The sequence below is a fragment of the Cervus canadensis genome, chromosome 8, assembly GCF_019320065.1.
Source record: "Cervus canadensis isolate Bull #8, Minnesota chromosome 8, ASM1932006v1, whole genome shotgun sequence".
In the NCBI taxonomy this organism is placed as follows: Eukaryota; Metazoa; Chordata; class Mammalia; order Artiodactyla; family Cervidae; genus Cervus; species Cervus canadensis.
The window spans coordinates 64156305-64169237 of NC_057393.1; the positions used below are offsets into that span (position 1 = coordinate 64156305).

The window sequence follows — 12933 nt, forward strand, 5'->3', positions numbered from 1 at the left end:
ACTACAAATTTTAATACTCTTGTTATATCTTGTTCTAGATCTTGAGCACATGAACAGTTGGGTACACATTATCCCTGTCATGACTCTTCATAGATTGCTTCCGTCTTAGACCTTTCTTGACAGAATTTTATGCTCTCTCTTATGTAAACGAAATTAGAATTTAAGTAAAATTTGTTATTTTAGAGGTTTTTTTTTTCATATCTAATAATCTTCTTGTTTCAGTGTGTGGTGACATCCATGGCCAATTTTTTGATCTGATGAAACTTTTTGAAGTAGGAGGATCACCTGCTAATACACGATACCTTTTTCTTGGTGATTATGTGGACAGAGGTTATTTTAGTATAGAGGTAATAATCATATACTGTCTTTTGATTTGCTTTTAAGTGTTATCATAGATGATTTCTATTACTTCCTAATAAAATAAGTTCCTTAAATTACCTGTATTGGGTTCTTTTTAATACCTCTGCATATTCTGAAGTTTTTAAGTAAAACTATTATTTATTCCTCTTTTGTCTTTCAAACTGTTCTCTTAATTTTTTTTGTGTTAGTGTAATTACCATTTCCCAGTGGAAATTATAAGCAAAATTATGGATCTTTATTGCCCTGTTATCTAGTGGCCTTAAGGAGCTAATGCTGTTTATCTCTCTTGCCCTTAAAGGCATTCAGCCATGGGAAAAAAAAAAAGATTAATTGTATTTTTCTAATTAAATAAAATAGAATGCTTTTATCACTTAAACTCTAGTGCTTCTATCTTTCCTCCTATAGCCATTAAGACCCAAGTATATCATATGGAATCTTTATGTATTCTGAAAGTATTAATCTGCTTTTAAAAACTTGAGAGGCATTAAAATGACCTGTTTATAATCACTTAATAGTAGATTGTTCTTTTTGCTTCTTTTACTTTTCTAATTATAAAAATTAAAATAAGATATAGAACAATTTGTATTTTCTAATATATGCATTTCTTTCCTTTTTTGAAATGAAAATGAACTCCTATTATAATGTTCTGTAGCTTCCTTTTTTTATTAATTCCTATGCTCTGATGTCATGCCAGTTCAATTATAAATTTACAGCATCATTTTTAATAGCTGCATTGTATTCTGTCAACTAAACTAGTCACAGTCAATTTAATCAATTCTTATTGTTAGGCATTTAAGGTGTTCCCAGTTTTTTGCCATTGCAATTGATGCTTCAGTGGACCATATTATTTATACATCTTCATATACTTGCCCAGTTATTTCCATAGGACAAATTCTTAGAGGTTAAATTGTTGAGTAGAAGCTCCGCAAATAGATAGGTGTGTTAGCATTAATGTGTTTCAAGCATATTCTAAGCAGTTAACATACTTGATTAATTTTTACAACAAAGTTATGAGGTAAGTACTGTTATTTTATCCATTTTATAGAGGAGCCTGAGGCTTGAAAAGGTTAAATAACTTGCCCAAGGTCATATTGTTAGTAAGTGGTGGAGCTAGGCAGTTTGAACCTGTGCTTTTAACCATGTCCTCCACTAGATATTGAAACCTTACCTGATGAATTTCTATGCCAGTTACTGTTGTTTATATCTCCTCTAGTGTTTTCAACCTCCATTCTGAGGTATGCTAGGATCCTTGGTGGGAAAGGGAGCTCAGGGCTCTGTCCATCCAAATTCCCTTGGGAATTTTATTATCCTGAGTTGTTCTTTCTGTTCATAGTGTCATCATCAGCCCCTCTCAGTCTTCCCTTGGAGCCTTCAAGAAAGCTAGAAATTGGCCCTTCTTGATAGAAAGATTGGGGCTTTTGACAGAAACAATAGAACAATTTTAGGAAGCTTAGTTGGTAACAGCGTTTGGTATTAGAGGGTTTTGTAGCAGGCCTTTTTTTTTTTAAACAAGACTCTTTTTTAAAGATTTTTTTTTTTTTTTTTTGGATGTGGACCAGTTTTAAAGTCTTTATTGAATTTGTTATACTTTTGTTTTTGTTTTCTGTTTGGTTTTTTTGACACGTGGGATCTTAGTTCCTCCATCAGGGATTGAACCCGCATCCCCTGCACTGTAAGTCTTAACCACTGAACCACCAGGGAAGTCCCTGTAGCTGACTCTTTTAATTCATTTTATTGTTGGAAAGTAATAAAGAATCGGAATAAGTGAAAAGGGCAGGTATTTATTAAGTACTTACCAGGCTTAATTATTTTTTTCTTGTGAATAAAATGAAATGTGTTACACATTTCAGTTAACCTTAACTTGTTTAACACATTTCAGTATACCTTAACTGGTTTAAAACAAAGTTTGTGGGAATTCCCTGGTAGTCCAGTGGTTAGGACTCCACGCTTTCACTGCCAAGGACCCAGGTTTGATCCCTGGTCAGGAAACCAAGACCTGTAAGCTATGCAGTGCAGCCAAAAAAATAAATAGAGTTTGTATTTTCTTTTTTCTATGTGATCATGTGAACCAAACTTACTTACATATGAAATAGTCTTTCCTTTTTTTAAACCAAATAAGTAAAATGTGAGTCTTTCTTATGTTAGGTGTATTTAGAGAAAAATAGCTGCTGTTCTAATATTCTTTTTATTTAAAATTGCATTGTCTTTGAATCGTTTCAGATAATAAGCACCTAATTAGATAAGGCAACATTCATAACTAACAAAGTAAACATAAAACATGACTTTTCTCTTCATTAGGCAGCGTGGCATAATGCTTAAGATCAGAGGATTAGAATCCTATCTCCATTACTTAGAGGTTTTGTGATTTTGGACAAGTTACTTAAGCTCTTTGCTTCTGTTTCCTCATTTGTAAAACAGAGATAATATTACATACTTCATAGGATTGTTTGAGGAATAATTAGTGCTTGGCATATTATGAATACTTAGTAAATATTAGATGCTAATATTTTTGACATTGTTACTGTTTTACTTATTGGTATACCTAAGGAGGAGACCAATCTGCTAATTGTTTTTACAGCAATTTGTAAATCTAAAGTAATTAAATTATTTGACTCATTTACTCAACAAATATTTACTTCTCTTCTACTACTTGCTAGGTACTTTTCTGAGTGGTAAATCAGGCGTGAATAAGACCACAAAGTCCCTAATTTCATGGAGCTTATGTTTTAGTAAGGGACAAAGAGAAAAAAATAATAAAAAGTTAATGAAGAGTAATAGAAATTATAAGGGTAATAGGGTTAGATGAAATGAAACAAAGATCAAACAGCTTAGTTAAACAAAAATATAAGATTAATTCACTGGAAACATTTTCTTTTGTAGTGTGTCTTATATTTATGGGTCCTGAAGATTCTATATCCAAGTACATTATTTCTTCTGAGAGGCAACCATGAATGCAGACACCTTACTGAATATTTTACCTTTAAGCAAGAATGTGAGTACTGCCATGAGAACTATTTTCACTTCCTCAGGGTTCTTTTAGAGTGATGTGGGTAGTAAGAGTTTAAAGATTTTACAGTGCAACATGTAAGAACAGATTTTGTGTCCAAACATGTAAAGCTTTCAGGAAGATTGTCTAGCGTTCTCTAGTGTTTAATATTATTCAGATGTTCTCATTTCAATATTTCCTATTAAATTTGATTTTTACATATGTACTTAGGAACAGTTTTGAGCACTGTGTATAGTTTTAATTTTAGAATTATTTTTTTCTAACAGGAAGAATATGAACCAAGTGAAAAGAAATGTTGCATTGGAGATTTCTCTCCACCTATATTGAGACATTCCCATGAACATTCTCATTAGCAAATTAATCATCCTGTCATCACTGCAGATTGTTTTATTTATTTTTTAATTATGCAGATTGTGTTACGCACACACTTGATTAATTGAAGGTCTTAGTCTACAATATTTATCCCATTTCTCTCAAATTTTTATGGCTGTGGTAATCTAATAGCTGTAAGCAATCATATAGTATAGAGTAGAGTTTGACCTTTTCTCACATCTGCTAGCTGTGTACTTGTTAGTGCTCATGGCTATATTAAGTCTTAGAATTAAGATTTAAAATTAGAAAATAACTTCAGAATTACTGAGACGCAAAACATGATGCAATAAAGATCAATATAGTGACAGGTAGTGACAGAAGTGGCAAACTCTGATATAACTTCAAAGATCAGGTGGGTAACTTAAATGAGTATAAGATGAGGCCTGGAAAGTGCATGCTTGACCTCAAAGCAATCAAATTAAAGTTTTTATTAAACTGCATTGTTGGAAAACAGGTTTGTCATCAGACTACCAGTTTATAACCTCTGATTGCTGGATATAGATCTTCTCATATTTGAATGTTACAATGTTAAGCAGTGAAATAGGAACTGAATTCTTTTTTTCTTATACAAGTAACAAGCCGTCCAGCAAAATCCCACTAAAAACATAAAATATCCAGGAGTTTAAAAGTAAAGGTGCAAAGGAATACGTATGACAGACTTTTAAAAGTAGATAACAGTTTAATTTGGTACAGTCTTTCTTGTGTTATGTTGACTTCTTGCTTCGCTGCTCATTTTAAGTGTTCATTGTAGGCTAAAGGAAACCCTGGTCCTCCAAAATAGGAATAAGATCTTTTCTTTTTTTTAAAATTGGATGGACTTTGAATTTTGTTGTGATATTATAGTAGTCTTGCCTGTAACAAAAAAGTAGTCACTGACTCGTAGAATAAAATAATTAACACTATTTACCTTTAAGTATTGTACGATTTTTGCCTTACTTGGCCTATAAAGGTAAAGAGTTGAGCTATTTTTAGAGATTTGACTTATTTACTTTTAGTAATATTTTATGACTATCTGCTGCATACACAAAATAAATTTAAAGAGAGCAAATATTTTGTAAGTACAGTAACATTGCTTATCTTTATTGACTCTTATCGGGTAAGATGCTGGCCTTTTTTTAAACAAATTTTTTTTATGCAGTAAAATTTACTCTTTGAAGTGTTTGGTTCTCAGCTTTAACAAATGATTAAAGCTGTCTACCATCACAGTCACAATACAGAAAAGTATCATCCCATGAATTCCTCCTTGCTGCCTTTTTGTACTCTCCCCTTTTACCAACTCTGAACCCCTGGCTACCACTTGGCTGTTATCCATATCTTTAATTTTTTGCCTTGGTTTTAATAGTTATTTATATATGTGCATGTATATGTTTTAAATTATTAACAAATTATGCAGTTTTCAATTACTGAATTTTTTCTTTCTCTAGGTAAAATTAAATATTCAGAAAGAGTCTATGAAGCTTGTATGGAAGCTTTTGATAGCTTGCCTCTTGCTGCACTTTTAAACCAACAATTTCTTTGTGTTCATGGTGGACTTTCACCAGAAATACACACACTGGATGATATTAGGAGAGTGAGTATATATTTTAGTAACAAGAGTTGATTCCTATTTATAGCATTTTGTTGAGTAGAGACTAGAAACTTCAAACCTCTCTTCACTGCCAAGATTAGGTAATGGTAAAAATTAATATACTGATATTTTAAGAAAATATCTTCTAACCATTCAGAACAATGTAGTATGCACAGTATTCAAAGTTGGTACCACTTTCCTTTGTCCATTCCATTCTCACTTTTGACAAGTTATTTCTGCTGTTTGTTTCTTTTCTTTCACAGTTAGATAGATTCAAAGAGCCACCTGCATTTGGACCAATGTGTGACTTGCTATGGTCCGATCCTTCTGAAGATTTTGGAAATGAAAAATCACAGGAACATTTTAGTCACAATACAGTTCGAGGATGTTCTTATTTTTATAAGTAAGAAAAAATATTCAAGCTTAATCTCATTTTGGTTGTTAAAATAGCATATGCTTTCATTATATAGAAAATCATTATTTTACTTAATTTTCTCTTTTTCCCCACAGCTATCCAGCAGTGTGTGAATTTTTGCAAAACAATAATTTGTTATCGATTATTAGAGCTCATGAAGCTCAAGATGCAGGGTAAGAATTCTGTTTCCCTGACCTAAATTAACACCTTATGTACAAATCAAACTTAGTAACCATGAATGATGCTTTACGATGCATATTAAGTTATTTGTTTTGCAGCTATAGAATGTACAGAAAAAGTCAAACTACAGGGTTCCCTTCATTAATAACAATTTTTTCGGCACCTAATTACTTAGATGTCTACAATAATAAAGGTAAGATGTTGTTGATAAAAAAATTGTTAAACAACTTAGTATTTTAATTGACTTATTTTTTGAAAATATAGTAGAAAAGAGGCATTGTTTGAAACTGTAACTATCCAAGTCTCTTTATGAAAAAATGTAAGATATAAGGGAGGGGAGAGGACAAGAAATGAAAATCCAAAATGTGAAACTTAAGTCATCTGTTACCATTTCACAACTTTGTCATTCACAAAAACTGCCTGTGAAAGAATGTTCTGAGGTAACTCTGTCAAGTAAAAATGCACATGATTTTCTCAAACTCCCCTTTCTTAAATCTTTTCTCTTATAATCAAGAGAATGTTTTCTTGTTTGCATAAAGCTGCTGCTGCTCCTTTGACCATTTCATGTATTTGAAGTGTATGGTTGTTTATCATGTTTCTTGTTTTATGTTCACTGATGTAGGTTTTCTTTTCCTTTCTTATTCTCTACTTTTATATCCACTGCCCCATGATGATTTGTAATTGAACTTTTAATTAATTCAATCCGACCTTCTTTCAGGAAGACAGTCTTCCCTTTCCTTTCTTTTTACTGCTCTTTCTTCCTTTTTTTTCTTATGTCTTTGTAATTTACCTTCTTTTCTAGTGGTTTATGTTCCACCTCCTTCCCTCCAAATTTGATCTGTCTGTAACAACTGGGTTTCCTTTAACTTGGAACATAATTCATTGAGAGATAATACCAAAGGATCTTAATCTGGTTAAGTGTGTGCCAAGGACATTGAAGATGAGCTTAAGTATGTTTAGGCAGTTCACATTTTCAGAAGAGGAAATCAAGAAGCCAGCTCCTATGCTGTCTTGACATGTCAGGAATTCAGTTGACTATGCCATAGTTCTCAAGGTCAGACAGGAGTGGTTGTGCCAGGAGGAAAGAACAGAAGGTTAAAGATTTTTTAAAGTACATTTAATGAGGTCATTGCTAAATTTGGGTTGTGGTGTAAGTTCAAAAGAGGAGCAAAATAGAGTTTTTGGAAGATTATAGGTGATAGTTAAAAGGTTAAAACATTTACCTGAGATCAGACAGTAGCAGTAGCAGGCTATCAAATAGCTTGGATACAGGGTATGCTGTAAGAACTCCATACTATATTAATTACCAAAACAACTGTACCATTGAGATTAATTGAGTTGGTGGTCCTTAGAAACAATAATGCCTCCAAGGATTATAGCAGTGCTAAGATAATCTTTTAAATTATATCTTGTTTTATAAATTTTGAAACTTCTATAAAGATAGCTAATGAAGCAGACTTCATTTTTAAAGAAAAATATATCTAAGTTTGGACTTCATTCTCCAAATTGATTTGTTACTTTTAACTTTGTACCTGTAACCTCCCTTTGTTAGTATTAAAGGAACTAGTGCTCAGTGCTCACTTGAGTACTGCCATACTGGTTGTCCTTTGTTAGTTTAACTCAGGAGATTAAAGGATACTTTTCTTAGTACTCCGAAAAGAAACTCAAACCATTCAATCTGTCTTGTCAAAATCAAACGTCTCTTGATAGTGCTGGTTCTGAACATAGTGTTAATAATTTGAGTGCTTACATGGTACAGGACATGTTCGTAATGTTTCATTCCATCTACAGGGCAATTTTCTAGATTCTTTATCTTTCTCTTTTTTTAAACTAAAAGCTTGGTATCAGTCCTTAATTTCTGAGGCTAAATTTGAAATACATTTATTTCATGGGAATTTCATCAGAGAAACAAGTGTATTACTTTTGACTCTATATTAGCTAGAATCCCAAATCATGGAATTTAATACATACATTTCAGTGCTTTACATTAAAATGAAAAAAAAAGTAAGCACATAACTATATAGTATCTGCCAAACACTTTATACTTTTTTGTACTTTTACGTGAACTATATTCTCTGACCTTAAACTTCTGAGATAGGCAGGGTGAACATTTTAATCCTGTTTTATAAAAGAGAAACAAATTAGTTAAATAATTTACTATTACACGTATGGTATATACTGTAGTTTAGATTAGAATCTAGCCCATTAATCATTAATCCAGTGTTCCATAAAATAATATAACCAGTGACTGAAATCTTTATCAGGTTAAGGTATTATTTATATCAACTTATGAAGCTTTAGAAAGATACTTGAAATTGAGATGAGTATGTTACCTTTGAGTTTTTCTCTTGATATTTTAATGGAATTTTTTTCTAAATGAAGTGAAATATTTCTTTGTAGTAGTTTCACTTGATTTCTTCCAATACATGAAATAAATACATTCCTACATTCATAAATAAAATGTTCCAAATTGTTTCTTTTTCTTCTCTGTGTGTTTTTTTTTTCCTTGCTTTATTTCCATTTAGCTGTCCTTTTCAGGTTGCCTGCAACTAAAAAGACCCTCTTAAATTCCTCCAACTTGTATGAACTCTTAGACCTAGAAAATTGCTCATTGCTCTTCTGTGTGTCCTCAGAAAAACTGAGTTCTCACAATTTTGGATTTAGTAAACGTGCATGTTGGATTATTTGTATTGGATTATAAAGTACAACAAGCATTCTAGAAAGATTGGGAATTTCATTAATAATAAGTAGTAAAGATCTGACTATGTTCTACGTAAAACTGTGTTGGAAGCAAAATGTATTACTACTAAAAATTAGTTCCTACCTCTCTCTACTATCCTTCATTCCACTCATCCCTTGACTTCCCACCCCCCTTAAAAGATATTTTTTCTGCTTTTATGTGTTTTAGACTATTGGAGCTAAAGACAAATTGTTACATTGACATTCAAACTTATCTTGCAGCTGCTGTATTAAAGTATGAAAATAATGTGATGAATATTCGACAGTTTAACTGTTCTCCACATCCTTACTGGTTGCCCAATTTTATGGATGTTTTCACATGGTCTTTACCTTTTGTTGGAGAAAAAGGTATGATTTTTATTTAAAAAAAATTGTTATACTGTTATATTTATTCCAGTTTACTATTGCAGGCACATACTACTTGCTAAAGGGAGCTGAAGTCTAGTTTCACTGTGGCTACAGCTCTGCTTATGTCAGTGGGTGTGGATATGAGAGCCTCAAAGATATTTTAGTTAGCTGTTTACAGCCCCCATGTGAGGGTGTCTGGGGGACTGGGAGAAGACTTATAAATAGCCTGATGTTGTCTTCAGCTGTTGGGTTTTCTTTCTTTTTTTCTTTAGCTTAAATCTTTTATGAAGAAATGGAGAGATGGCTTTGCTTTGGAACTGACGCTTTCGCACATTGTAACATTACTCTTGGGGATGTCATGGCAATTCATGGGAGAATTTAATAGCCTTCATTGGGGGCAGTATTAGTCATTTTGTAGCAGCTCTGTACTGTCAGAAATGATAAAGAGAAATTCAGGTTCTGACCAAATATTGCTTCTCCTACATGGAGCAATATGTATATGTATATAATTTTAGTGGTACTGGTTTCCTGATAATTTAGAGATTCCTATTAGTATGTACTTAATGTGCTTAAAAAAGCATAAATGCTATTTAAGAGGTTTTATTTTTGTCTTTTATTTTAGTTCTGTAGAGTTCTTAAGACTTCCTTACTTTATCACATTCTTCTTTTTCCATTTTAGTGTTAATTTTCCCATGAGGCAACACCTCAGTTTCCATATGTGAAATATGACTATTAAAGTAGATATGATTGTAAAACATTTTGTTCTATATCCCTCTCTATTTTTTCTCACCTCCTCTATTTTACAAAATGTTCCTTTCTGCCTGAGATATGTTCCTTCTGCCAAGGCATTTTTGGTTCTAAAATTCAGAGTTACTACTTAAACTGTATGTTCAACAGGTTTTTTGCAGATTCCCTTTGGGCTTCATCAGTTACTCCGTAGGTCAACATTAATATGGAGATAGAATTACCCACTTTAGCATTTGAGAAGGGGGCCAGTAAAGGGCTTAGGTGCAAGGGATGCATTACACTTATAACCTTCTATCTTTGGTATATGAGAAATAGTTCAATCATAGCCTCATCAGGCTAAAGGGAATTTAAGAATTCATCTTGTTTATTCTCCTGCCTCCAGGCTAGACTGCAACACAACTATTTTAATGTAGTTTGAGTGGGATGGGGGTTAGGGAAAGCAGGGAAGATAGGTAGGAGGAGAATGGATATTTCTAATTTGATTTTCTGATGCCTCCACGAAAAAGGAAGTAGTTCATTATATCTAATCTAAATGTTTATGCTATGAGTATTCAAGCAAAGAGAAGTTTATAGGTTTTCTCAACTAATGCACCTGTCAAAAACCAGGGCATCTGATTTTTGCCCTGGTTTTAGACAGAATTATAGATCTCCTAGTGATCTTAACAATCATGTAGTCTAACTCCTTTTGAGAGATGAGAAAACAATCTAGTTTCTGTGGATCGCTCATACGTGGAAGTGGATTTCTTTCAGTGCTCTGTATTTGAAGTCTGCTACAAAGTGATCTTTTGTTCTTTTTTGCCACTCTACATCATCTTAGCTATTGTGAGGAAGTATTCAAACTATCTGACCATTTTTGTTGTTTTTCTGTGGATCTTCTCTAAATTATTCATATCTTTCTAAAATCAGAATTTCAGATTTGAACATTATACACAAATAGAATTCTAACCAGTGTTGAGCACAGTAAGAAAATTTTCTTAAACTCTTTGCATATTTTTCCATTTTAATACATGTTAGCTATTTAAATAGCCTATTTACTTCTTCATTCTAATGAAGAATTTTCTTTTGGTGTGAAATTTTGCAAATGACTCTTCATTGGATTCCACATTGAGAAAACTGGTTTGACTCTGATCTAGTCCCTGGGAAGCAACTAACCTAGCCAGAGGCTTCCTTGGAGGCTGGTTTAATCCCAAAGTTAGATGAAAGTAGTTTTTAAACCTTTTGTGGACTTTTTATTTCATTTTTTAAAAATCTTATGTTATAAAACTTGCAGCATATAAAAGGTAGAGCAAATAATATGATGAATTACTGTGTACCATAGTAATACCAAGTAACTGTCAGCTTTGATAGTTATCAAATCATGGCCAATACGGTGTTATTTATATCCCCATCCACTGCTCCCTTTCCCACACTTCAATTGTTTTGAATCAGATCTGTTATTTTTTGCATCTATAAATATTGTAGAATGGATCTCAGAGATAAGATTAAAACCCTTTTGAGAATGTGGTGAAAGTTAGAGACTTTTACACCGCCCAGAAAATTTCATGTACGAAATACATGTACAATCTTTACATATGTAACATTTTGAGGATGCTCATAGATCTGAAGTAAATTGGTAATGCTGTCAGGTTTATTGGCCCCAATTTAAGAACCTGTGTTTCAGAGAATCCAGTATGGTGTGATCGACCATAGACTGTCATATGTGTAAGATTTGTTCATTTACCAGAGTTTTTTTTTGGAGTTAACAGGAGAAAGGAGATTCTGTCTATCAGAGAGATTGAAGTAGCATTTGAACTGGGGGTTAAAGAATGTTGGAATTGTGTGGGTAGATGTGAGCAAGACAGTTTTAGGAAAAGGTACTTCCCAAGGCTGAGTCTGACAGGAAGAAATCATAAGGTCACTGACAAATGTTTAGGAGTTCAATTTGATTAATAAGTAATGTATGAAAGATGAAATGAAATGTTCGTCGCTCAGTCATGTCTGACATTTTTGCAACCCCATGGACTGTAGCCTGCCAGGCTTCTTTGTCCTTGGGATTCTCCAGGCAAGAATACTGGAGTGGATTGCCATTTCCTTCTCCAGGGGATCTTCCCAAACCGGGGTTTGAACCTGGGTCTCCCACATTGCAGGCAGATTCTTTACCATCTGAGCCACCAGGGAAGCCTCTTCATACATTAGGAAGTAATGTATGAAGGATAGTAGTAGAAAAAGAATGAAAAGTCAAAATGAGATCAGGAGGATTTTGATCATTTAAACAGAGAATCTGGAACTTTGATAAATGGTGGGATGTAACTGCAACAGAAAATAATCATGATAGTCATTTAGAAAAATTACTCTGGTGAAGTGAACTGGAAGAAAGACTAGAGATTGGAAGACCTGTTGTGAAACTTCATCAGGAATCAGATAGAAACATAATGAAGCCCTGTTAACATTAGAAATGGAAAGCATGGGAGAACTCCAAGAACTGTAAAAGTAGAATCAGTGAGACTTAACAAGATTGCTTGTTTAAGAGGAGGGAATGATTGAAGATGGCTTGGATGTTTTGAGTGTGATAATGATAGTGACATTAATATCAGATAGTGAGTTCTGATGAGAACTCCTGTTATTCTAGCAACCCCTCACTTCAGTTACAGCTGCTCTTTATCTTCATTGGGATTGCTAGGCCTTTGACTGTGTTGTTTTCTTTTAAATCTGATGCCCTTTTGCCTCTCTTTGTTCTTAACACATCTCCAAACTCTTTTCTCTCTTGTTTTTCTACTTTGTCCTATAAATCTTAGCCCCAGTAAAGTCTTAACTATCCATTTTCTCCGTTTTTACAGTCAGGATATAGAGTGCTACTGGAGGTATTTATATAGCCTGGGTCTTCCCTGGTGACTTAGTGATAAAGAACCCGCCTTCCAATACAGGAGATGTGGGTTTGATCCCTAGTTCAGGAAGATCCCCTGGGGAAAGAAATGGAATCCAATCTAGTATTCTTGCCTTGGAAATCCCATGGACAGAGAAGCCTTGTGGACCATAGTCCGTGGGGTCACAAAAGAGTTGGACATACACACATACACAAAAAAGAGTTGGACACAACTTAGTGACTAAACAACAACAACAACAACAACGATTTGGTATCACCCTTTGATTTCTAGTACAGCTAGGCTCTCAGTAATACTCAAACATCTATGTCACTAGTCTCCTTCCTCACTCATTGCC

The 12933-nt window shown here is 33.4% G+C and overlaps 1 protein-coding gene across 8 annotated transcripts in view; it reads left to right on the forward strand.

Annotated features, from left to right (window-relative positions):
* The window catches only part of PPP3CB (protein phosphatase 3 catalytic subunit beta), a 48134-nt gene that overhangs the window by 15362 nt on the left and 19839 nt on the right, over window positions 1-12933 (forward strand). For all 8 annotated transcript variants that reach the window (XM_043476587.1, XM_043476590.1, XM_043476588.1 and 5 more), the window contains exons 3-9: window positions 223-347; window positions 3241-3352; window positions 5164-5309; window positions 5570-5709; window positions 5817-5894; window positions 6000-6094; window positions 8863-8988. In XM_043476587.1, coding sequence (XP_043332522.1) covers window positions 223-347; window positions 3241-3352; window positions 5164-5309; window positions 5570-5709; window positions 5817-5894; window positions 6000-6094; window positions 8863-8988 — 822 coding nt within the window. The remainder of the gene's footprint in view (window positions 1-222; window positions 348-3240; window positions 3353-5163; window positions 5310-5569; window positions 5710-5816; window positions 5895-5999; window positions 6095-8862; window positions 8989-12933) is intronic.